This window comes from Ptychodera flava, chromosome 17, assembly GCF_041260155.1.
Source record: "Ptychodera flava strain L36383 chromosome 17, AS_Pfla_20210202, whole genome shotgun sequence".
Classification (NCBI taxonomy): domain Eukaryota; kingdom Metazoa; phylum Hemichordata; class Enteropneusta; family Ptychoderidae; genus Ptychodera; species Ptychodera flava.
This window is the reverse complement of record NC_091944.1, coordinates 19,322,102-19,347,273: the sequence shown is the minus strand read 5'-3', so window position 1 is coordinate 19,347,273 and position 25,172 is coordinate 19,322,102. Positions and strand designations below refer to the sequence as shown.

Genomic DNA, 25,172 nt, shown 5'->3' with positions numbered 1-25,172 from the left:
AGCTGTCAATATTCTGATAATCAGTTGTGACATTTCAATCGAAGTTTTGCCTTCTGTGAAAAAATAAGGTCATTATACAAACTAGGGCAGATAATTTAAATCCACAAGAAGCGCTAATGACTTGTACTCTATAAAGCTTCTTTTCACTGACAATGTCCTCACAAAGCCTGGTTTCATATTTCTATCTGCGTCATCATCACAGCGCTCTGTAATTCTCGGGAGTCGTTCTTTTTGTTACTGTTGTGTGTCTTTCTTCTTGTCGGGCAATACAGATTTAAATTGGCATGCAGTTGAATATCTGATCTGGACTCTTTTAGTTTTCCTCTCGTCCATCTTGCACGAAGCACACATCTTGAAGAACTCACCCTGAGGTAAAGACTGCTCACAAACACACCTTACTGTCACAATTGTGTACACCGCGGCCTTGGTCATCAGTTTGAAGCAAAATTATTTCTTCATCAACAGGTTTTTTTTAACTGAATTGGAGGGGGGGAGATATTATCTCGTATTTAGATCACATTTAGTATTTGAAGGTAACAGTCTTATAATGGATAGCCTCCAAAACTGAACACAATTGTTACTATGGAAACCACTGATGCAGATGTCTCCTGTCTTGCTGCATCTAAAATTTCTCAGTGCCATGCCATTGCCTGAGAATAATTAATGATGTGATCTTATAAAGATCATAACCATTTATGGAGTAAATAGTTTTTCACAAGTGATTTTTTTTAGAAAATTTCTCACATCTTACATTTAGCATGTTTCTGCATTTTGGATTTTGAAATACGATAATAGGAATAATATTGGAATGACACATAACATTATAGTTATCATGTTATCAAAAGACATATTACTGCTTGTAAGGTGAAAAGGAAAGATATTTTAATCTAGAATAAAAAAAATTATGATGATGCATAACTTTGCTTTCAGTGAAACTATCATTACAATGAAGAAGTAGGGGCTCTCTATTTTTCAGGCAAAATTCAAAACATCTGACCTCCGTCTACTGTTATTTCTGCTTACTGGTCCTATCCAGAAAGTTTGCCGGTTGCTAGGCAACCCTCAAGATTCTCTGCATCTCTCGCTGTTGAAATGAGAACAAAGGTACTTACCAAAAAAAAGAGCACCGAATTGCAGATATCATAGTAACCTGGAATTGTAGCAAAAACACTGAGAACAAGGCACCCGAAAATCACCAAAAATCTGTGGATGAAAAATAAATACAGAGAAATGTTGTGAGCCTTGGTAATTGTGAAGATGTAATCCCGAGCTTACAAAGCGCAGGTTATTTTCTATTACTTCATCACTGTAGCACAACAATAATAACAGATAAAATTAACAATTATAACATGTTAACGAACAAATTTTGAAATAAATGGAAAAGTTAGCGTGATCAGTCCACTTGTGAATTATAGAAATTGAAAAATCTGAGGCTAATTACTAATGAATATCAATATTTTTTAAAAAGATTAAAAGAAAGAGCAGTATTATAAATATAAAACACGAATAAAGGAAAAAAAGGCTTATAGACTACACACTGTAATTAACACTATTTACACGACTTTAAGAGCACCTTTTTTGCACGTATTTTAAGTATGGTTGGATATGTAGAACGATGCCCTCAACACTTAGAGAAAAATTCTCTTGTTTTTATGATATGAACGCAAGCAATATTATTCATGAGTTGAGTGCCACTAGATGGATTAAGACAATCAAAACAAAATTTCCTATGGTAACAATACTGTTGTCGGTATTTCTTTTCAACAGTAAATCTCTCTATGCGATAAGAGCACATATGCAACATTTATTTGCATATCATAGCTGTCGCGCGTGAGCGAGATCTTAATCAAATCACAGCTGTGATATATAAATGCCAGCAGACAGCATGAATGATCAACAATTTGAAATTACTGAACTAATTTATGTGTACGCAATATATCTGTTTATGTACAAATGCGAGGATATATATTTTTTGTGATGTTTGAGGCGCAAATAGTATTTGCAGATTATATATTTTACACACAACACAAACCTTGTTGAAATGCCACAGCTGTGTCGGGATAACCAGTACACACAGAAATACTGCGCAACTGCCTATGATATACGGCGCGTTTGTTCAAAAAAATTTACGATCATTCAGCTTGCAATTTTCTTTCAGCAAATTACAAAAATTTCAGCAAAATGTCTTTTGAGAGACACATTTTCTCCGTGACCTAGCCTTGAGGATCAACTCAAGAAGCCCATATAGTATCCCAACATTATTTTTCTTCTTCAGATAAATTTTGATAATTTTTCCTGACACCATAACAGTAAATCTGAGTTCTGTTTTTTTTGCAGATTCCATTGGGAGCCTTGCAAATTGTAGTTTTCAAAAAATTTTAGTTCATATTTAAATGCAAAAGCACTGAAGGAAATAGCAAGTAAAGAATATTATCTTGAAAATGTTTTGAGAAAGATGATCAGTACGCAAATACAATGTACAATGTATGTTACGGTGTGAATGTCATGAGGAGTTCTGAGTTATAAATCCCACATCAAAGTGTCTTTCCTATTCTTTCAAATTATGCTTACTTGCTCGACGCTATGCGCTGTGCCAATATCTGAACTTGAACTGAGGACATATGGTGTTTTTGTTAAAGGGCAATAACCCCGGTAAATGAACAGGGTTCCCTTGTTCTGTTACTGGGGTTCCCCCTTGGTACATCAAAGCAATTATGTGAGGGAACAACTGGAAATTGCCGGATTTCGCATGTCATTTGCCTATGTACCAAAAATGTTAACAATAACCACTGGTACTGTAGCTTAAAGGGGGAAATTTTGAGTTCAATTTCAATGGATTTGATGTGAATATTTAGAGTTTCTGTGCGCATACACGCTTATAGGTTTTACAGATTAGTGTCTGTTGCTGTATCATATGATTTTCGCTGTCAATTGGACCATGAAGCATTCTGAACTCTGCAATTTAAAAATGCAATTTGTAACACAACAATCGGGCGTCGTAAATTACACCCAACTTTCCGACACTTCTGTAATATGATGGAGCCAAAGCACCGCACACGTTTGATGCAGTACAACCCAAAGGCAATTGTGCACCGGTTAACGATTCTCACACCAAAGCATCCAATCTCCTTTTACGGTCTTGAATAAAAAAACGCAAACCTACATCGCATACACAGAAAGTTTATTGCACTTGTGTGACCTACTTCGAGTGTGAGGACATATATCGCACTCCTGTAAAAGATGTCACTGATAACCTGAGCAAGGTCGAACACATTCCCCATTTTGCACTTTCACATATGCTTAAACAGACCAGATTGGCGATGTAAAATTTGCGACATCATAAACTCTCCTTTTTTGGAGCTTGCTCTGTCGTAAAAAAAAATTCGCAGCAAATCTCTTCCCTAGCTAACTAAACATACCACAGACAAGCTGTCATTTAATTCTATCACCAGACATAAGAGTACTCACACTCAATATTTTCTCACTTTCGACTTTGCTTCCAAACATTTCAAAGAAACTAATCGTCAGAAAAATAATCGAGAAACATAAAGACTTCTGGTGTTATTGAATACTCAGAGTTCACTCTGGCCACCGATTTTACTGATTAAAATTTGAGTGAAATACTTAAATGGATTGTTCCGTGAGAAAAGAGGCTCCAATTTACCAAGGTTTAAGGGATTAATTTATTACCGTCCAATCGGGTCATAAAGTGCTCCAGAAAATTACGCTTATGAAAAAAGCTGCCCCTGAATGTAAAATGATATACTCTACTGGCAGACGTGGGAGTTTTGCTTTATGAAATATGGAGCCCAGTGGGTTGTAAAATCTCTTTTAATTTCACGCAAGTAGTTCTTTTGAGAAATAACTTTGAGCGAAGGATGTTAATCTTGGAAATATTACAAAGCTGAGGTGAAATGTGGGAATGTACGTGCTTTGTTCACATCCTTGCTGACAACTAAGCTAAGCTGGTAGGTACATTTTAATTTCTTGAAACGAAAATGTACACCGGCGCATCAGCCTTGTTTGCATGAAAAATATTTCACGACATAATACTTTGTTAATTCCATTTGTTATTTAATGTTTTAATATGATCTATGAAAGATTTCTATAGCTTATACTTTCCTGTTGAGCAAACGTTTTTGGAAATAAAGGAACCCCAACTTCAACCTGTTCACCCCCGATTCCCTATAAACTGATCCATAATCACCATTGATAACAATACGCTTGGACCAAACCATTGCGATGAAAGGGCTATGACACACAGAATGCATCAAATGATGGGGATACTATCTCATCTCTAGCAATAGCAATATTTCATGGGATCTGGCTTTGACCTTTGGCCAACTCATGACTCCCTGAATAGAAAAGACCAACTTTGATTGAGAGCAAAAGAGTCGTTAAAATGACGGTTTAACGAATTGCTGTTAGTATAGGTGGCTCATTTTGTCAGCCATTAGGTTGAAATTTTAAGTAGTGTTATCAATACAGATGAAAATCAAAATCTCATCTCAATTTCTGAATACAAATCAAATTTCTCATATCATGGGAATAGATACACAAAGAGGGAGCTACAACACTTTCCAGGGAAGCAACTTTGTTCTTCCATCATCTACTTTGATGGGAAACTCATGTTCCATGTACACTGTCAATCTTTGGCACTAACAATATATTGTTTTTTACCCTGTATTATTTTTTAATCATTCATAAAGTCCCCCACTTTTATTTATTTCTCTGAGTGTATTTTTCAAGAATGGCTATACATGACTAATATACAATATGATTTATGAAAGATTGCATTCAATGATATTGTCGAAGCAAATATATAATTCCCCAATCATTATTATTATCATAATTATCTGTAGTTCAGGCAAACACAGACCTATTAATATTGTAAAGAGATAAAATTTAACCTTGTTTATAAATGAAATATTTATTGCTACAAAATGTGATGTCAACTTGTTATTTCAATACAAGCAATCAACCTACATAATGATGATGATGGTGATGACGATTAAAACGTACGACATCTGCTGACAGAAAGAATTAAACCATCACTGAGAAAAAAATTTTCTTTGAAGGCATAAATACATACATATAAGGAAATCATTGCTCTGCCTATTAAATTAGCATATTAATCACGATCTAAAACATCTGTCGTACTTGATTTCTGGTCAGATGCAAGTATTATATGAACAGGAAATGACAAGAACTTATTACTTGAAGATTCTACTTCCTTCCTATAGCCGCTAAAGATGAGAGTAGGGGCTGCTTTGTTGTTGGGCATTTTCCGCTCGGTCACACCTGACCTGATTTTCTGCTAATTATTACAAACTGTCAGACGAGGAGTTCTGCACACTGAGTGGTGGCGTCGTTCAGCCGGATACTTTTCACGTTTTCATTTCAAATACCTACCTAGCCTGCGTTTGTAATTGAACTGGCTAGAAAACCATATACATCAGGAGGTTGGGGTGGGGATGGGAGTGGTGAAACCTGTTGAGGATTGAAACATCGACAGCTCTATGAGTAAGAGGTACATGTGCTCATGAAATGCTTGCACTAACGTGACGCGCAACATCCAAAAATACAGTCATTTTCTTTCATCAGATCTGTAAATGTAAGTGTATATTATGGCCCCTGTTTACAAGTAAAAAGAGATTCCAGCATAATAAATTCTAACCTGTCAAATTAATTCTACAGGGGCACTGTTAACACTGTAAATGTATATACATCTTGTAATGAATACTATTATGGGATATAACAATGTCTCTCATCCCTGTACTGGCTGATCCAAAAGTTTCCCAAAATGAACTGCATCTGCAACTCTTGGAGGGGAATTGAGAGCTTGGGCTTTGTTCAAATTTTTATCATGAGAGTCGTCGGTAAATCTGGCCACTACGCGAGTCCTTGATTAATTTCTCACAAAGCATTCACTGACATATTATTCATTTATACGAGGTGTCTACTCAAGGCAAACACTGTGATGAATCAAACTGATTTTTTCGATGAAAAAATATTCAAACACCTGCACGTTGAGGAAAAGCCATTGAACACTGAACAAGTAATCGGTAATTATGGGTCATTACTGCAGGAACATGACATCTGGATGTATGCATTGTAGAGTCTTGTATACGGAAATTTAAAGAGGATATCAATTCTGTGTATGCTTGTACATGTAGACCATAAAAAAATTCTGACCTATCAACATTTGACACCAACGTCGACGCTGAGGAAAAGTGTGATTTACACCCGTACACATTCTACTTTTCCCACTGCATTGCAAATATTTCATTTTGATTCTCTCGAGAGGTGATTTAATTTTATTCTTTTTCTGGTATGTGTTGCAGGATCATGCTTCAAAGCAGCTGTTCTTATTTAGCTTCAGGTTAAAAAACACTGCTTCACCAGTGAGTAACTTGCAACGTTCTCAAATTTCAACGACAACATCGCCAATGCCACGAATAAGAGCGGATGAAAGTTGTAACTTATCAACGGGAATCGGGCTGCAACAAGCGGCCAAAGCCGAGAACACATCAATAGTACTTCATTATCAGGGTAACCAGATAGCTACACTCTACCACCTGTGACCACAGAAGCACGTTATTGGCATTATTTGGGTATTTCTCCCAATATCAGGCGCTGCATGCCTATCTATTGTGAGCCATACTATGCCACTCTGCACAGCTCAAGTGCATCGGCAGTGCTGCGGATAAAACGTAACCGTAGACTTGCAGACGGTATGTTGCGGCAAGCTTGAATCTCAAGTGGTGTTGTGCATTAGTATCGGCATGTCTTTAGAGAGCCTAGTAGGTTTTTCTTTCACCAGCTTTCATGGCATATCTGTCATCACACAGGAGTTGCGCTTAATTCTTTCAAGTGTAGTCATCAAAGTATCCATGCTGTATCTAGTACCACTTGGCAACGATTTCAGATTAGAAACAAGAGCCAGCATCCTTTGATCAAGTCTTTTAATGAGTTCGCCATACCTGTACACCTGACGGGAAGTCACTCGTTCTTAGTAGATAATTACAAATTAATCTATTCAGTTCACAAATGTCAATTTCTGAAGCTAACAAAAGTCACTAATTCTTCTTTATCCCGATGAATTATTAATTTTATAATCACAGATAAGGAAAAATTGTGAAACATTTTACATAAACTGACGCATCTAAAATGCAGTGCAGAGGAAAATGCAATGCAGTTCCTATAAGTTCTAACCTTGACATATTGCAAGGCCGAACAAAGGCAAAATATTTACTCACAAATATATATTTTTACACAGTTTTGTTAGAGTTCTTGGTAAATGAACATTTTTTGGCTGCCACAAAAGTGGCGAAAATAAAAGTGTTAATTGCTGGGAAAAATATGGTAATTTTGAATCTAACGCATTTTCATGATAGCATTCAGAAAATCAAGGAAAATTCTAGATACAAAATGAGGAACTTCGTCGTACCATTTGTAGGTGGTATAGTTTAAGTGGAAGGCACAAAAAGAGAAAATATGTTTTTGTAATTTTAATGTCATTAAACATATCTTCATTAGGATGCAAACATGAAAAAATATTGATTAGAAAAGCAATCATAATATATTAATCATTAATAATAATAAATACAATTTCTTACTCTCTTTCAGAATCATTTATATATTGCAATATATATTATATATTGCAGTAACATATCTTTTATGACAATAATAGTGTTCTGTTCAAAGAAACTATTTTCTCAAAGCTGATGACGATATATAATGATTAAAAATTCCATTAGAATGAACGCAGCTGGGTATTTTTAAGTTTTGATGAAGTCAACAGAACATTTGACAGTTGTTCAAAGAATACTCAATCTTGCTATATCACTTAAGGTTTGAAATAATTGGTTTAGGAAACAAGTGTGGCTGCTGCCTTGCTTGGCTTTAATCTTGTGAAACAGCTGTTCTCTTTACTAGGTATTGTAATGGAATGAAATTAACTGTACATTCTCTTCTATATAAAACAAAGAAAGTCAATATTTTGAGCTCTGAAATGGCAACGGCCTGAGAAAACCACAAGAAATGGGGTCTTTTACTGCATTTATCTTGGCAAAAACTAAAGTAAATTGACCATAGGATCACATAGTGTGGCTCAGCACCACTGTATTTCATTATGCAAATAAGGGTACAAGTAGGTTATAATTTGCATAATAGGGTCATGCTAATACAGCGTTTGCTTGCGCTGGCCCGTGCTAAACAGCTGTCTTTACAGAAAAAAGTGAATCTTTGAGAGGAATTTACTGCAATGGTGAAATGAGTTGCAGGCCGATTCTCACTTGACTAAAGAATAGTACAATTGCCTTTGTGAGTGTAACTCATCACAACCATCACATTTGATCGCAGTGACATTATTGCGTGCCTGATACTTCCACGATCTACTGATACATATCCCCGAGTCCAATCAAAGGTATACACTGCTTTATTTAAATACTCCAGTTCTTATCGACAGCGACAGCTGTTCTGCCATGCATGACAAGCCATGCAGTCTTCCTGGCATTTGCAAGATACAGGGAGATAAAAACATTCTGCCTACACAAATATTACTTTCAACTTTCATTGAAGAAGTACATGTACTGGCTGAGTTAAAAAATCACAATAACCATATGCAAAATATCGCTAACTTTTTCACATTTGATGACCTGTAAATGAAACTGTACATGAACATCATTCGTTCATGAATTTATCTAGTCTTAATGAAGTCAGGTTCAAGTAGACATTAATCCTCTGTTACTTAAGGAATTTTTTCCACATCCATCAAATCATTTGTTTCAAGTACATTTGAGTTGATTGTTCAACATGTCCTCAGTCTTAGTGAGGAACCATTTGAAGTAAGGAAGGGGCAACTGAAGGATTTAAAAGAAAAAGTCAAATAAATGTGGGAGGACGCTAAATAGTCTAAGCAATAAATAGGGAAAATTTAATGCTATCAAAAGTGTGGTCATTGATGTACCTTTTAGGGCAGCTTTATAGCTCCCTATTGATCAAATAGTTTAACTGAAATTCACTCCAAAAAGACAATGAATATTCAATGACTGATTTTTGGACAACCAATCATGCAGCTAGAATCATTTTTACCTCAGCCTTCACAGTGGCCCTTCTCTTGTATTCTTATCATTGTACATGCACGAAGCCCTCTTAAGCTTGCCCGCACTCTATTTCATGAAACTACATATTTTTTGAAAAAAAAGGGAAAACATTCATTCACAAATAATACTCTTGGAGTTTCAACCATGTGATTTGTACACACAGACAGAACTATGCCCTGTGATTTATCGCTTAGTGATAGTTGCCAAGTGACTGTTGCTAAGTGACAGCTGTTCGGGCGACAAAAGCCACAGGACTAGACGTTGGCCACACTCAACTGATCTTGTAGAACATAATTCTCTATATCGAGCCTTGTCACGGCCACTTGGATATCAGCTGGAAGGGTGATCGTAACAAGATAAGAAAGCCAGGCCTTACAGCCTCTCAAGAGACTGGCCATCTCTCCTGAAGGTGTTTGGGCCTGAAATTTGTACTCTTAAAGTTCTCATTAAGATGATGGAAGGGCCTGATATATGATGTTAAGTGGATTGGTTGATCAAATGCACAGAATTCATGCTTCTTACTGAAACCCTGATGCTGATTGATCGAATTTGAACTGTTAATGTCCATTTCTTTCTTTTGCTTTACGACCATAAAAGATGCTAAAAATTACGCCTATATGATGCTATCTCTGTCTTGTGGCCCTATTTTAACATCTTTACACCATTCTTCTCTCATGGACATGCACAGTGGCTGAGAATTTAAGCACTTTATACCTGCACTGAGCAACAGCGGTCATATTCAAAGTCAGGCGCCCTCCTTTTCACATCACTAAGGCGAGGAAATATCATATAATCTGAGTGCCTCAAAATTCAGCGTTTATAACAAAGGGTAGCCTTCGTCTGAGCATTTCCAATACATTCAAAATGTTGCTGCATGATTGAATTTGCCAGGGTTAAACCACAACTCGCTGGGGCAAAGGTTAAAAGCTTTCCAGCTTAGCCCAGCAAGAGCCGCCATCACACCTTGAAAGCGCGAGTGGCCTTGGATAGCGATCGAGCACACTGGATGCAATGAAAGCCAAGTATACAGGGAGGAATGCACTTTCCGTTTCTTGCATTGCGAGCTCCACAAAATGTGACACTTGGTAAGCGGGGTCCGAGGACTGAAATGCAGAGTGCAAGGGCAGCCTTGGGGTATTCTATTACCAGATGGAGTTCAATTTTCTTTGATATTATGATATAGTACACACATAAAAATATTTTTTGAGCATAATTCTAGATTTTACAAATTTTTCAAAACCTTGGAACCTGTGTTATAGTTCAAATACAATACTCAAACAATGGGGTTGAACCAAGTTTCTTGGAGTACGGAGGATGAGAAGACACCTTTACGGTGAGGCCGGTAGATCAGTATATGAGACGTGAAGCTTTGTTTTTACTTGTACTAGATAAGGTGGTGGTGAGCGTGATTTTTATATGTTGTGTCATTTTCGGAACTTCAAATTCAACCCCGGCATAGAACATCCCTCTGCAGAGAAGTTGAAAAGCTGTGAAGTGAATATTTGCTTACGATGTCAGTCAATTAAAAGGCCAAAAGACTTATTTTGCCAGCCTGCATAAGTTATAGATCATACGGCATACCCATTAGATTTCAATAGAACTGCAAGAAGTGAAAAAAGACATAATGAGTAACTTGAACAACAGAAAGTTAAATGTATTCAATACTACAAATTTCTTCTGCCATGTGCTTGCTGAATTCCTAAACATTCTTAAACGTATGAAGAGAATAAAACAAAAAACCTCAAGGTAAATATTTTTTACATGTGGTATTACATTTTCATGCAGAAATGGCAAATAGAAAAAATTTAATACATTTGCAAAATATACCTTAAATTGCTGCATCATAATTGGAGTCCCCATAACTTCATCAAAATGCTTGGATGTAGCTACTTTGTATATGATAACAAATCCTAAATTGCGACAGAGTTAATTGTAACCTTCAGATAAAGCACTGCATGGTTTTCCTATTGGGCCTGACAGAGGCAAATCTTGTTGGAGAAGCAATTAGCCGCGGCAAAAACTGCTGGTTTGAGAATTACCAAACAAATCTTATATCACTCTTGATGGAGTGAGTTACAGTTAGAGCCTAGCTGGGGCAAAAGTCCCTCGTTAGAGAATTTATACAAACAAAATCTTATATCACTCTCCTCAAATAGCAGAGCCTGGCAAATTGAATCAGAGTCAACGAAGTCACAGACCGTTCTGTTGAAAAATTAGGAATAAATACCGATATCTCTTTTCCATTCCCTTCTGGTCTGCTTGTGGAACTAAGGAAGGGGTTAACAGCTAAGACCTACATGTCTGTTTTCTTGATGGCCAGCAGACATAAATTCAAGGCCCAGATAGACTTGCATATATCGGGTTTCCATGACGATGGGGTCGGCCGGGGTCAGGTGAAATGAAAGAGTCTGATAATGAGCGTGCGGGCTAAAGCTGTTATTAACCTTTGCTATCAATTAAAAGTGAACATTACCCAGGGTTATGGAAAGTAAAATGTCACGGTTTATAAATGGAGGAGTCCTCGCAGGGTCTTTAGCTGAAGTCTCATCAAGCAGAGGATTTGAGTGTCTTGATGAAGTCAACATGATATCACTCCTGAGTGGTTGAAAGATACCTGATATCACAATCAGTTGTGGAATTTGCACGGTTGTTGGCAAATTCACTGTATTAGTTACAGATACTTTCTCAAAGAAAGTCAAATTCTGGTGAAAAATAAGTTGTTAAAGCACACAACATCACCAGGTACAGTCAAAATACAGTACATGAGGCTGCATATAAAGTTTGAAGAAATGGTACATGTACATTTACTGTGGGGAAAATGTACATCTCTACAATTTACACACAAAAATTATAATATTATTTCTTGGCTTGACTATATAATATATACTGGCTTGATTTCAATTCTCACCAGCTTTAAATTCTCTAAGAGTACACTCACAGTGTACTGGCGAAATATTACAGGAGTGCATGCTGATATCTCGGTTTCATCATAAATACACAAAATAATTGTTTTGTTGGAAAATTTTAACAAGACTTTTGAAAATTACACTTTTTAGCAAGGAAGAGTTGAAACTCTTTCACCGATGTTAAATGATTGCAAACTATGAATCGCATGTCATATGAGATCCGACTACAAGCTGCCGTATACCATGAACGTATGATACAAACGAAACAAATTTTTAAAAAATTTCTGTCAGCAGATGTTGATGCCACACGCCTGAGGCTAATATTTATTTTGCTACAAGCCTACGATGTGATCAGTGCCTTTTCATTTCAGTTTATCAAACTTTGAAGCCGTGGGACCTCACCCTTGCACTCTTGGATGCCCTCATGAGCACCGGCACGGTTACGACCTCTGACCCAAAAGCAGACTGAAACGCACTTTCCGTGATCCTATGTATGATACAGTTGCTACTGAATGCTATCTACAGAGTTTTTTTGTAACACAATTATTGATGGCTGCAAAACCACATCACTTACTGTAAAGAACATCACTGCAATGACGAGAGCTACCATAGTTGTGAATTTATTTGAAAAGATGGGAACATCAGAAGACACTTCAGAGAAACATAAAAAAGCTACAGGAAAAGACTATTCAATGTTCATACCAAATTTATCAAAAATTGTTCAATTTGAAGAAAATTACATCAGCTTAACTATACCTTAATGTGATTATTTTTCCTTCTCTGCAAGAATTCTATAGAGAGCTTCCAATGGCCATATATTGTATAGCATTTGCCTCTGAATAATTCCGTTCCGTGTTTTTTTTATTTGCTTGACATTCTTAAAAGGAGAAGCAAAGGCTTAATGTGATTAGGTGATGCACTCATTCATGGTTTTAAGTCAACAATCACATTTCCCTGTAGCTCATCACAAGTCAAAGGAGACTCAGTGATGTCTCGGCAGTGAGTCAGTGTACACTGCATACCCATTCAGTCAAGGCACCGCTGTTAGTTTTTGGGTTAATGGCGGAATAAATACCTGCTCCTTGGGGACATTTGGACTCTAATTTTCTTACAATACTCATCTTGGTTACCGATTGTGGGAGCTCATTTTGAAAGCTCTTGCAGTAAGTAAAGTTTTCCCTGTCTTTAAGTTTGTGGAAATCAAAAATTCAATTTCCCCCATAGTGTTAGTACAGGGATGGCAGCCATTTTGAATTTCAAATATCAGTTGGTAATTTGTCACATTTCTAAGGTGACCCCTGACTTTTATTCTTGATTTGAGAATACAATGGTTGAAAGTTTCATTCAGGAAAGTTTGAAAAAAAGTTTAAATCTTTTGGTTTTGAGACACTTTCACACCTTAAAAGCTGGTTACCCAAGTAAACTGTGCTACCCTGGAGTTATGCTACTGGGATGCCCCCTGTTATATCAATTCAATCTAATTACGGGACAACAGAAATGGTAATGGGGTTCCAACACCATTTATCTATCTTCCAAAACCTTGGCAAAGAACACTGAGTGTACTCTGAGATCCATTTCTGACGGTAGATGACTGTAAGATTGCAGGTTTTTTCACAGATCATTCATATTGAATTCAACAAGAAAATTGCATACAAGTCAGCTTGACAAGTTGACATGCTGGCAATTGTCTCCAAAAAATTAAGCTGTTATGAAGTCTTTGGGGTGGTTTTTTTTAATGATCTATTTGGAGTGTACCCAGCTACAGCAGGTGGGTATGGGGTGGGTATATACACTCTTAACACACCAATCTTTGATATGGTGCCTTTCAGGAGTATCTGGGGTGTATATATGGTAAAGCCATGGGCTGTCTGAGGTGCCTTAAGCCTTCTGGATGCACCCAAAGGCCAAATAATTTGGTATGCATAAACAAATTGGATCTCATACTGGCATGAATGTGTACATACATTTTACTATGCGATAAAAAGCATTACAGCATAATTAATTACGCTTTCCATTTCAAGATTACAGAACCATGGCAAGATCAACACTAATAATTTAAGAGAAATAATAAAATTTCAAATGATCACGATTTGACCTTTACTCTACCTTGATTAGCAGAAACTTTGACAACACAGAATAACTTTTGACCTTATTGCCATTTTCACACTGGTACACACAATATATACATTTATCATATACTCTGTATCTGTATGTGTGTATATTGTATATATATACACACACTACACATACAATATATATTTTTTTAATTTTTTATATAAAATAATTATACACACACACATACACACACACACACAACACACACACACACACACTATATATATATATATATATATATATATATATATATATATATATATATATATATATATATTTAGTGTTATATTAATCTATTTAGTATGTGTATGTTTATATATCTTTCCTTTTTTGATCGATTAGACATACACTAATAGAAGGTAAAACTCATCTTTAAAACAAGATTATCTGAGATCTTCAATTTGCATCTTTCTTGAAGAAGTGTAGACGAAGTAAACTGATCATGAATGAACGACACATTCAGAACAATTGTGATTGTACATCTTAATGGTGAGAGGTCAGGTTCATTGAAATTCAAGACCGCGAATTTTTAGCCATGCGCCAGGAAAAACAACCTTTCAGGTAAGATTCACAGAAGCCATCTACTAAATAGACTAAATGATCCCACGTCTCTCGAGCTCATCATCAGAAGGATGACTAGAGGGATGATAGCGTGGTTGCCCGGCAACCACCTCTCCCGCATCCTCATCAATTTTCTCTCCAGCCTTTGGGAATACAAACAAGCTGCTGCTGCGTAACTCTGCGCAAAGTTGTGATGAGATGAAACAGACAAGAAAACGGAATCACCAGGGCTTTTGTCTTGTCAGGATGGCTGTTCAGATTAAGACGCCAACTGGCAGCAAAATGAGACAGTTGGCAAATATGCAACCATTCCACGCTTTGTCTACACATTTCAGAACTTCTTTCTTCATGTAAAAATAAAAAAGAGCTCAATGCAATTTCAATCATCTGTGAAAATAAGTTGATTGGACATTATTCAGAATGCAAACATGGTACTCTGACGACAAGATGTTCCTGATATTTTTATCTTCAAGGACAGAAGTTCACATTGATATGTATATGATTCATTGTACACTTTGTACTGTACAATTTCAGATTTTACCAATCTTTGTTTTATACCAAACATTATTCCACACTGGAAAGAAATGATTAAAAAGCAGGAATAAAAAGTAAACACACATACATGTACTCTACCTGGAGATAAATTAGACCAAATATAATATTCTGAATTGCAATTCCCTTACAAGTTTTTCAAGGCTCAATCAGTTCACATTTTTCAATCTATATTTACAAATTTTTGAAACTTAAGATGATCATTTAGATGAATTCCTATCCTCTGATTATCTGATGATGCATCCAAGGATTGTTGAAGGTTAAAATCATCACAGAAACGGACACCATCGCTTCCCTTCAATATAATGATCTGATTTGCCTTGAATGGCCTTTAATCACTATGAATCATTTGACTTTAAAAAATTTTATTGATTTAGTCTTTACCTTGTTTATGAAGAGCTTGTTATGGTCTCGGTAAGCGCAGTATGTTCAAAATGACGTACGTCGCATGTACGGCAAAGGACATGCCATATCATAATACGTATGGTATTAATGAAACTGAAAACAGGAATAATGCCAAGTTTGGGATAAACATTTACTTTAACCTGGCTGCCCTTTTACTTCGCTACACCTGCAGACTTTTCAAGCCAATCAATGTTCAGTTATTTAACCTTTCTAGTCAATAAGCGTTGTTATCGGACCTCCTCAGTCAACATATCCCCCGACGTGACAAGTCGATACAAACTTTATATGATCTCTATCCCGCACATCTAAAATCGACATATCACATTACCACTATTCCTAAATTCATTGAACTTTGCATGAAAAAATGCAGAAATAAATAAATATAATGTACAATAACAACCACATGGGCACTTGGGAATATTAAAAGTTAATACCTTAAAGTGATGAAATTTATGTTTGCATCACTTAAATTGATCAAATAATTCCAAACAAACTTCATATTTGCACTGTTTCAGTTATTCAATTATTTCTAAAAAAATAACACAGAAAACGACTGACATTTAAAATGTTGTCCAATTGTGAAAATGTGTGAAGTTCTCTCCTATGATTATCATCTTGTAATTTCATGTTGCCGTAAATCACAATTTTCTGACCTTTCCAATGGGGAGGATAATTAAAAATATCACTTCGAAAGGTCATCAGTGGTGTCGTAAAGCGCACCGAAAAGGTCTTATCATCTTTGTGGTAAAAGTCAAAACAACATTTATTTGAGCAAGTAATCACACGGAACATATAGATCTGTTGTTCTTATGATTATGCAAGGGGTGGGTTGGTGGTTAACCTTTCGAGGAATGATTGTGTGTGGTGCTTTTGTATTCAGCTCTACAATCTTGAAATGACATATGCCCACATAGCAATATATCCTGCACCCTGGTTGAAAATTGCCGCGGAACACCATGAAAATAACAAATTGAGAACGCAAAGCAAGGACATGGTATAAATGAGGTATCTCTGACCTTCTAATGACCTCGTAGTACTTTTCTTATTCCCCAGTGGCCTATTAAACCTAGATATCACTATAACTACCAAATACACTAGAATGCCCATCTTTGGCTGATTATAATTAGAAAACCTTTAAAAGTTTTGAAAATACTGTACAAATAAACTGACATTTAGTTTAGCTGGATCACGCAAACAATCGCTCCTTTGAACATGTGCAGAGAAATTGCTCTTAAAGGTAAAAAAACATGTCGCCCACTCGTTGTCCTCTACACTAATGCAAAAAGCCAGTATTAAATATGTTAATATGACAACAGCACACTGCAATAGTTTGTTTTGATTACGAATTTCAGAAGTCAACTTCAGAATTTTGAAGCAAATAGAATGTGTTCTGTGTTACACAAATCAAATTATGGGCTGTATCCATCACCATCTGTTATTTTCATGAAAAAAGAAAACCAGGTATGATCTCTGTTCTACAGCGGTGTATCTATTAGGTTCACTTACAGAGACAAACACAGCCTTTTACTTGGTTGCTCATCCTTGCCAACACAATGGCACTGCAATGGAATATACTTGAAAGAGCACCGCTGATGGGAATGCAAGCGCAGAAGCAGCAAAGAGACCTTGAGCTCCGTGATGACAGCCCCCCTATGATGCTCTAATCCTCAGCATCACTTTCACCTGTTGCTTGGCAACCCTTACCTGCATCATCCATTTATTAGCTATGCAAATGGGATAGGCAGGCGGCAGGAAAACACTGATTTGCTTCGCGCTGTCGTCGGGGCTGATCAGGTGGGGAAAACAGATACGCCACTGCTGTCTTGTTTCCATGGTTACAGCAGATGGGAGGCTACTTAGACATTGAAGAGGAGTATTCAAGGGGACATATATTTATCATTCGATGCATATATCACACAAAATCATAATTCTTTTGGAAGCAATATGTTGTATATCAAAAACATTAATAACCCAGTGAATCTTGTAAAATTTCAGCTGTCTTAATTAACATTAAAAATTTTTCTTTACATCTCTCAAAGATATGGACCCTCCAATCATCTATCATTCCAGTACATGCGGCTGCCCTAGAAGTTTGCTATAGCTGTCTACAGTCAATGAACCCAACAGAGTTTATCCCCGGATTCTCCACAAACACAGTTTTCCATCTGCTGTTGTGCAATGACAGATTCCATTCCACACCGTTCTGCGCGGAGTGATTATCGAACTATTTTTGCTACATTATAATTATCTGAAAAAACGGAGCCCGAAGAAACTTGTACGGTGAATGTCTCCCTCAGTGGCTTGGCTCTGCAGTAATGTCAAGTGATTGGCAGTCTCAGTAACCGACTTATTAAGGCTAAGCTAGGGATGCTGATCCATGTATAGAAAATGAGCCTTAAAACTGGCATATGCCAATGCCATTGCTAGATCTCACTAAAACACAGCATGTGAAAAACCTTTCCTTTCAGATGTATTTTTTCAAGTCTTATTGTGTTTAAATTATATTCTCTCTATTACTTTGCAGAAAAGTACAGATAATCAAGCATTCAACAGTTGGGTATTTATTGCATCAAATCGATGTCATGCACAATTCATTGAGCGTGTGATTATTAAAACCATTTACTTATCTATTTTTTTTTCGCAAATTCAGCCTATTGTATTCAACAGCTTGACACTACCTTTTGTTTAATTTCCCTTCATTTCAATGGTCGTAGACACGGCACAATGGTTACTGTACATATCTGACCTTGATAGCTGCACCGGTCCTTCCTACATGATTTACTGCACGGCATATGAGAGGACTGAGTATTGAATGTTTAATGTCAGACTCTGTGCCATTGCCAGCCAGCTGAGGGCAGGTGCACAAATTGAACGCAGAAACTGAAATTGAAATTCACGCCACAAAGTACAGAAAAAAATATCAAAAATTGACGTAAACACATGGGACCTGCCTAAGATTAAACTTATTTTATTTTTGTTCTGAATTTTTCTGAATATTATTTTGACTAGTACCCCTACCAGCAATTTTCATTTGTCATTCTGTATTTTGACAGCGCGGTTCATTTTTATCACAGTCACAGCACTCATCAAACTTTTACCCCGGCTAATATCCAGTATTGAAACAAAGGACATATAATAACTGTGATTCTGAATTAAAACTGAACTTTAAAACATGGCCATATTCAGAGAATGCGAATCTAAACAGCCTAGAAAATTATTATCTGCAAATAACTTGCTTTCTCTTCTTACAAGTTTTTTTTCATAAGTCATTTATACCCAGTCAGTCCACTTTGATTGTCTGAGACCGTTAAGGACTTAACTAATAGTATTAATGAAGGAACGTTGAAGGAAATTCTTCTAGTGCATGTGATAACACATCCTAAATTTTTGATGAAAAATATATCGTACTGTACCATGATGGCGTTATAATATATGTCATGTTTCATGAAGTGCCTTCATAAACATTGAGGAATGAAATCCTATAATGGTATGAACATCATAACACGCTGTGAGCATCTTGATCATATCTACAGATATTAATTGAATAGAGTGTGCAGCGAATTCGTTTTAGCTTAATTGCCCTCGTGTTTGTTTTGTGTTGTTTTGATGTGTTTCTTTTTTAATTCTCCACTGGAAGGTTATTCTTCACCTACGCACCGATATAATTAGTTGCAAATGATCGGCCATCCAATACCCGCATGTGTCTTCCAATTTTCGTGAAATGGTTGGCAACCAGAAATATTACACACAGCTTCAACATAAGCTCCTTTATACCTGTAACTTTTGACGTCGTAATTTCCATCATTTTGGTTGTTTGTGAAATATAATGACTTGTTCTTCTCCCAAATTGAAATGCCTTGTGTTTAACAATTGTCAACACAATCTATATGAAATCTCATTTGCTATTGTCAATGGCTCAATTTCAGTCCAGACTACAATTTATGTGAAAAGATTTAATATCGCGTATTGTACACAATGTGTCTCATGTTTGCAAAGCTAATACTTCGTATTTGTATGTAATTTAGAGAGAAGAATATGTCCTTGAATTCTAGAAAACAAAGAGTGAAAATATGTTATGGAAAAGTATGAAGGTAGTATACGTCTCGAAAGTGAAAGACTAACAATTTTACTCATATTTTCCTCAATGAAACTATCAACATTCTTTTACCAATCAAGAACAAAAATCAGGGGTCACCATCAAAGTTTGGTATTAGAGAAACAAATCACCCATTATTAACTGATATTTAAAATGCAAAATGGCCGCCATCCCTGTGTTAACTCTATTGGAAAAACAAAATTTTCATTTTCTAAAAATCTATGGCAGTAAACAATTTTTCTTCTCCAAGAGCTTTTTTTACATGAGTGCCGAAAGTGGTTGGATCAGAAAAGAATTGTAAAAATCTGAGAGTCTGAATATCTGCTCCTGCAGCACATTATAATTTAAGGATGACTTCAATACAAGCAATATTCACTGTAACTCACGACTGATGTCTTAAGTTCTTTTATCATTCAGGTAGGCTCCATATACCAGCACAGACAAGAACATGAATTCATGGTAATATTAAAATATGAATGGCAATTAACACACCTTGGCAGCATGGAGAGATAGCGAGCTCAGACACTGCCTACACATCATGAAAAACTACAGAGCATGTGAAATGTATTTCGAAAAACAACAAATAAGTCTGTAAATTTCCTTCACATAATTTTATATGAAACACTTGCCAGAACATGTAAAATTAATTGTTGGGGTCATAGTTGATTGGCAAGGGTGGGTGTATCTTCACTGCTAGTTGAAACAATGAGCTTTGTTATTATTATTGCTACAATTATTATTCTTTTATAATCCAATATAAAATGGAAGTGCGTAGTAGACTAGTGTAAACAGTCTCAAAGACAAAACTTTCATGATAGATAAATACAAGGTGATAGCAAACATTAAAAGCATGGTTCCAAATAACAAACACAGCACTTGTTGATCAACAACAACAGTGCAATTTAAAATAATGACAGTAGAGCCATCTCAGTGACAGTTTCCGTGATAAGATATTCACCTGGTACAAAGTTGGTTTTAAGAATTGTCACTGCTGATCTGGCTCAAAAGTATTTCTAAACCTGTTTGTGCGGTACCTAATCCAGTGATATATGGTACCAGATCTCATTTTGGTGACAATATTACTATCATTCAGTATTATGCATCACCGGGATCTTTTGTACTTATGAACCAACGGTTATATGTATGCATTTAGAATATGGCCTTCGAAGCTTTTGCTGTTGTGTAATCGACAAAGGTTTCTCTGTGCGACTTCATTAATATGGGGCCTTGGAAACTGCTTTAAGCTTTAAGCTAGCTCACCTTGTATTTTTGTTTATTTTACAAATCACAAGGAACAGTCCTTGTAAAAGATAAATAGGGAACAGATTAATTTTGTTCCGTCTATCAGACTGGGATAATGATGTTGTGGTTATTGTTATGATTAACCCTTTCACAATCATGGTTTGTGCAAACCCATTGTTATCAATGGTTAAATTTTTGACCTGCAGGCAATTGGGGTGAGCTGATTATAAAAAGACTAGACAAGTGTGTATCAATTACTCCATTAATGAGACCATTCCAATGTTTCCATGAAATTAATCAATTAAAAGGTTTATTTATTCATTAATTATATACTCATTAATTTATTATTTATTTAAATATTATTTTATATACTCATTTAAAAAACAGACTCTGCTAATGGTCAACTAACAGCCCATTCCACGTCTTACATGGTACCTAACACAGAATGTAATATGTGTCATTTCCAGTCCTGGCTGTGTCATGAATAATTGTTTATGCTGTATTTAATGTGCACGTTGAGTATCAGCTTTCACGTTTGCCAAACTGTGATTATTTTACCCCCAGGCGACGCACACTCAATAAGTTTACGGCAAAGCGGTATGTGAGATATGGCATTCATTACGATTACCCACTTCAACATTACAGCTCCAAGGGTCAGCAAGAATATTGACAAAAACAGACTTCCGCTTGCTCTAAATCAAACGTTTCCCTTGTGACTCTTCATTTGTAAAAATAGGAATATAAATATAAATAATATACCGTATAGACATTTATATGTTGTATAATTACAATGTATATGAGGTGATACTGAAGGCTGCTATACAGACTATGCTGATTATTAAGACCTATATAAACTAGTTCCAAAGAAAATATACTTTAATGCAAATTTTGAGAAAGACTTAACATGACTGAATATATCAGTATCTTTGACGGCAACCAATTTTTTTTAAACTAGTATTTCATAAGAGTTCCTCACAAAATCATTTTGGAAGTCTCTACAATGATGGTTTATGGCACAGATATTTTTTCATCAATGAGAAGGGAATGAATAGGTAAAAAATTACTGTTCCATCAGTATTTTCAGGATAAATTGAGAGTACAAAAGACATATGACCTTTATAATGTCAAGTTTCTAGATGTTAACTTGAAAATGGAACCTTTCTATTTTGCCCCGCGCAACAAATCTTTCCTTTAGAAAAACCTGGATAATGGAATGGATAGAAAAAAAAAATTCCCAAAATGTTACGGTATTACTACTTGCACAATTATAACCCAGTGTGATCCTGCAAACGACAGCCAAAGCTGCATTCAACTGGCCAATGTTCTCATGTTATTAAAAAGAATGCCCCCGTGACCTACTATACCGATAAAAACCATGGATACAGAATATGTATGTATCGGCCAATACTATCCATCAAGGGGGGGGGGGGGGGCTAATGGATAGGCTTCGTCTGCGTAGTTACTGAACACGAGAAAGACGATTTCCTGCAAGACATACAGCCTTAATGGCTGTTAAACGTTCAACAACACGTTAAAGTACTTCAAATCGCTGAGCCGGGTAAACACTAATTTGTAATATACTGACCATTCATGCTCATCGGTCATTCGTTTGTCTGAAGCTGTGCTAGACTTGGATCAATTTGTCAGCTTTGCCGATAATGCACTTTTGTATTTTTAATCTGTCCATCATATTATGTCGTCTTTGTTAATTGTGACTTCGAATGGGGAGTATATTTAATCCTTCATTTGACTGTCTGAATTCTCTGGAGTGATTACTGACCAATTCAGGAAAGGTATTTTCCATTAATTTCAAATCTGTGTTGGAGTTTCTATCCCCTTAGGTCCTGATTTAACCTACATGTAGTAGCTGACTAGTCCGCAACAAATATGATACCTGCAATCTATCTGAATTCAAACAGAAGCACAGAACAACACCCGTATTGTAAACCTTTCTAAAGAAGAATCCCCTGGCTGGTGCCTATAATTGTCCTCTGTTTGGCTGGAGGACCCAGTATGAAAAAATCCAGAATGCGAGACTCTCTGAAAAAAAAATAATGACCTTGACAAAATTACTAAACTTAAAATGAACTTCATGTATCTCATTTGATCAACTCAATCAAACAGTCGTGGTTAGTGTACAGTGTTTTACATTTAATATTTAGAGAAATGCAAAGCAATTGTACATACATCCAGTCACGCATGTATTACTCTAAAAAGCCAATGCTAACAACACATATTAATTAGGTTATACATATTATACATTTAATAGTCCATTAAAATATTAATTTTGATATGTTTATGATAATGCGTAATTTGCTGGTACGAGTACAAATGTATTTGGAAATCCTAGTTGCAAAAAATAACCATTTCATTACGGTAGTCCTTGTCAAATTTAAAGTCTTCTTTAGAAATATTAATTATGATTTTGACATCATTCCCTCACAATACTCTCTATTGGCTGGTAACACGTCATTTTTCATTGCTCCAAAACAAAAAGTCATTATTTGAAATTTTATCCACAGCCCTGACAAGTCAAGTCACTTGTGTGAGGTCACCTTGACCTTGACGGATTTGCATCAATTACAAGGACAACGATTTAGGACTTCCATCCAGCACTCAGCCAGCCATAAATGCTGTATCATTCCAGACAGAGTTTCTCTGATCACTTGCTACACCATGCTGATGCCGTTGCCACCCAAAGTAACATTCCCCTAAAAACCAATCTCCAAGCTCAGACAAAATGGATGAATGAACTGTCCTACAATGAACACTGCAAGAATAATTACAGCAGGGGAAATCAATGTGATATCTAATAACTCTTGGACATTGAGGAGGCGTCCACACCAACCATGGGACTAAATGTGTACCCAATAAACTCAAACACAGATTACCTGCATGTATAGCATTAACAACATTTTTTCAGACGAATTCATTATAATAATGAGCCTTTCGTACTTACATTTTCTATTTTTTTTGGTAGTCTAACAGCTTTATTTTCCAAAATTTGCATCTGTATGATTTTCAAAAGCCATATTGATAAAATTCTTTTAAAAGTGTCCTAAATTTACTCACATCCTATCTTGCAATTGATAATGAATTATTCAAAGTATCTGGCAAAATATTCAGTTATATTGTTATTAAACTCATGGTCTGGAGTAATATATTCAACGTAAAATAATTTGGCGGCACCATCCCTTCCTCAATGAGAGTTATAATCACTCTAGCCTCCACAATCTGCTTTACTGTAATTGATTTGAAAACCAAACGCACCTTGTAAGTGCTGTGTTTGAAGAGGGGGGGATTTCTACTGGGGTATGTAATCAAACATGTCAAATACATTTGAGAGACAGTTTTTTTATTTCATAATGGTGTGTAAATATACCTAGCAAACCAGGCAGGAATGATTAACACGTTAGCAAACTGAAAACTGTCAAGCTCGGTGCGCAATGTCAGATATGACAGCGTACTGAATGTATATATGTATAATGTATTTACCTCCGAGCACACACTGCAGATAAAGCATTGTACATGCTCTCTTATTATGACCCTCCATCTTGCTTGAATACCATATTGTTAAATCCCCAAAGCACACGGTCATAATTATACAATATTTACAACCCAGGCTTGCACGGGATCACGGCGTATGCGAGCCAATAACGCCGTGTTTTTCCGTGCGCTTTCTGATGGATATTACAATCAGAACGCGATGACAACCTTAGCCAGAGGAGCATTATGATGAAATATTTAGAAGCGTGATATTAAGATAGAAACAAGGTCACAGAAAGCATATCCATCAAAACGTTGCGGCTGATATATTGGATCACTTGTATGCTACTCTGACATTGGTTACATACATATTATTTTTAGTAATCTTCACAAAGTCACTCTAAAATTATTGGATTTTTTCTCCGCAGTTGCATTAAAAAAGCAAACAGAAGAAAACTGGACAATTTAGTCTGCTCAATGATAGTTTTTCTCGATATAGAAATTCAACAGGGTCACCAAAAGGCAAATGTGGTTCCCACTGTAATCATAAATTATGCTAATCGTGTACTCACAGCTGTAACTGCTGAGACGTATAACATGCGTAATTGCTATATCAACTCTAGGCAAATGCATATCCATTATTTTAATATTTGGCAGGAAATAATTTAATATCCATGACTAAGACTTCAGAAAATTTGTTTT

General features: G+C 36.1%; 1 protein-coding gene across 13 annotated transcripts in view; it reads right to left on the bottom strand.

The window, feature by feature from the left end:
- The window catches only part of LOC139115703 (potassium voltage-gated channel subfamily KQT member 1-like), a 348,427-nt gene that overhangs the window by 30,773 nt on the left and 292,482 nt on the right, over positions 1–25,172 (bottom strand). For all 13 annotated transcript variants that reach the window (XM_070678010.1, XM_070678011.1, XM_070678017.1 and 10 more), the window contains one exon: positions 1,113–1,203. In XM_070678010.1, coding sequence (XP_070534111.1) covers positions 1,113–1,203 — 91 coding nt within the window. The remainder of the gene's footprint in view (positions 1–1,112; positions 1,204–25,172) is intronic.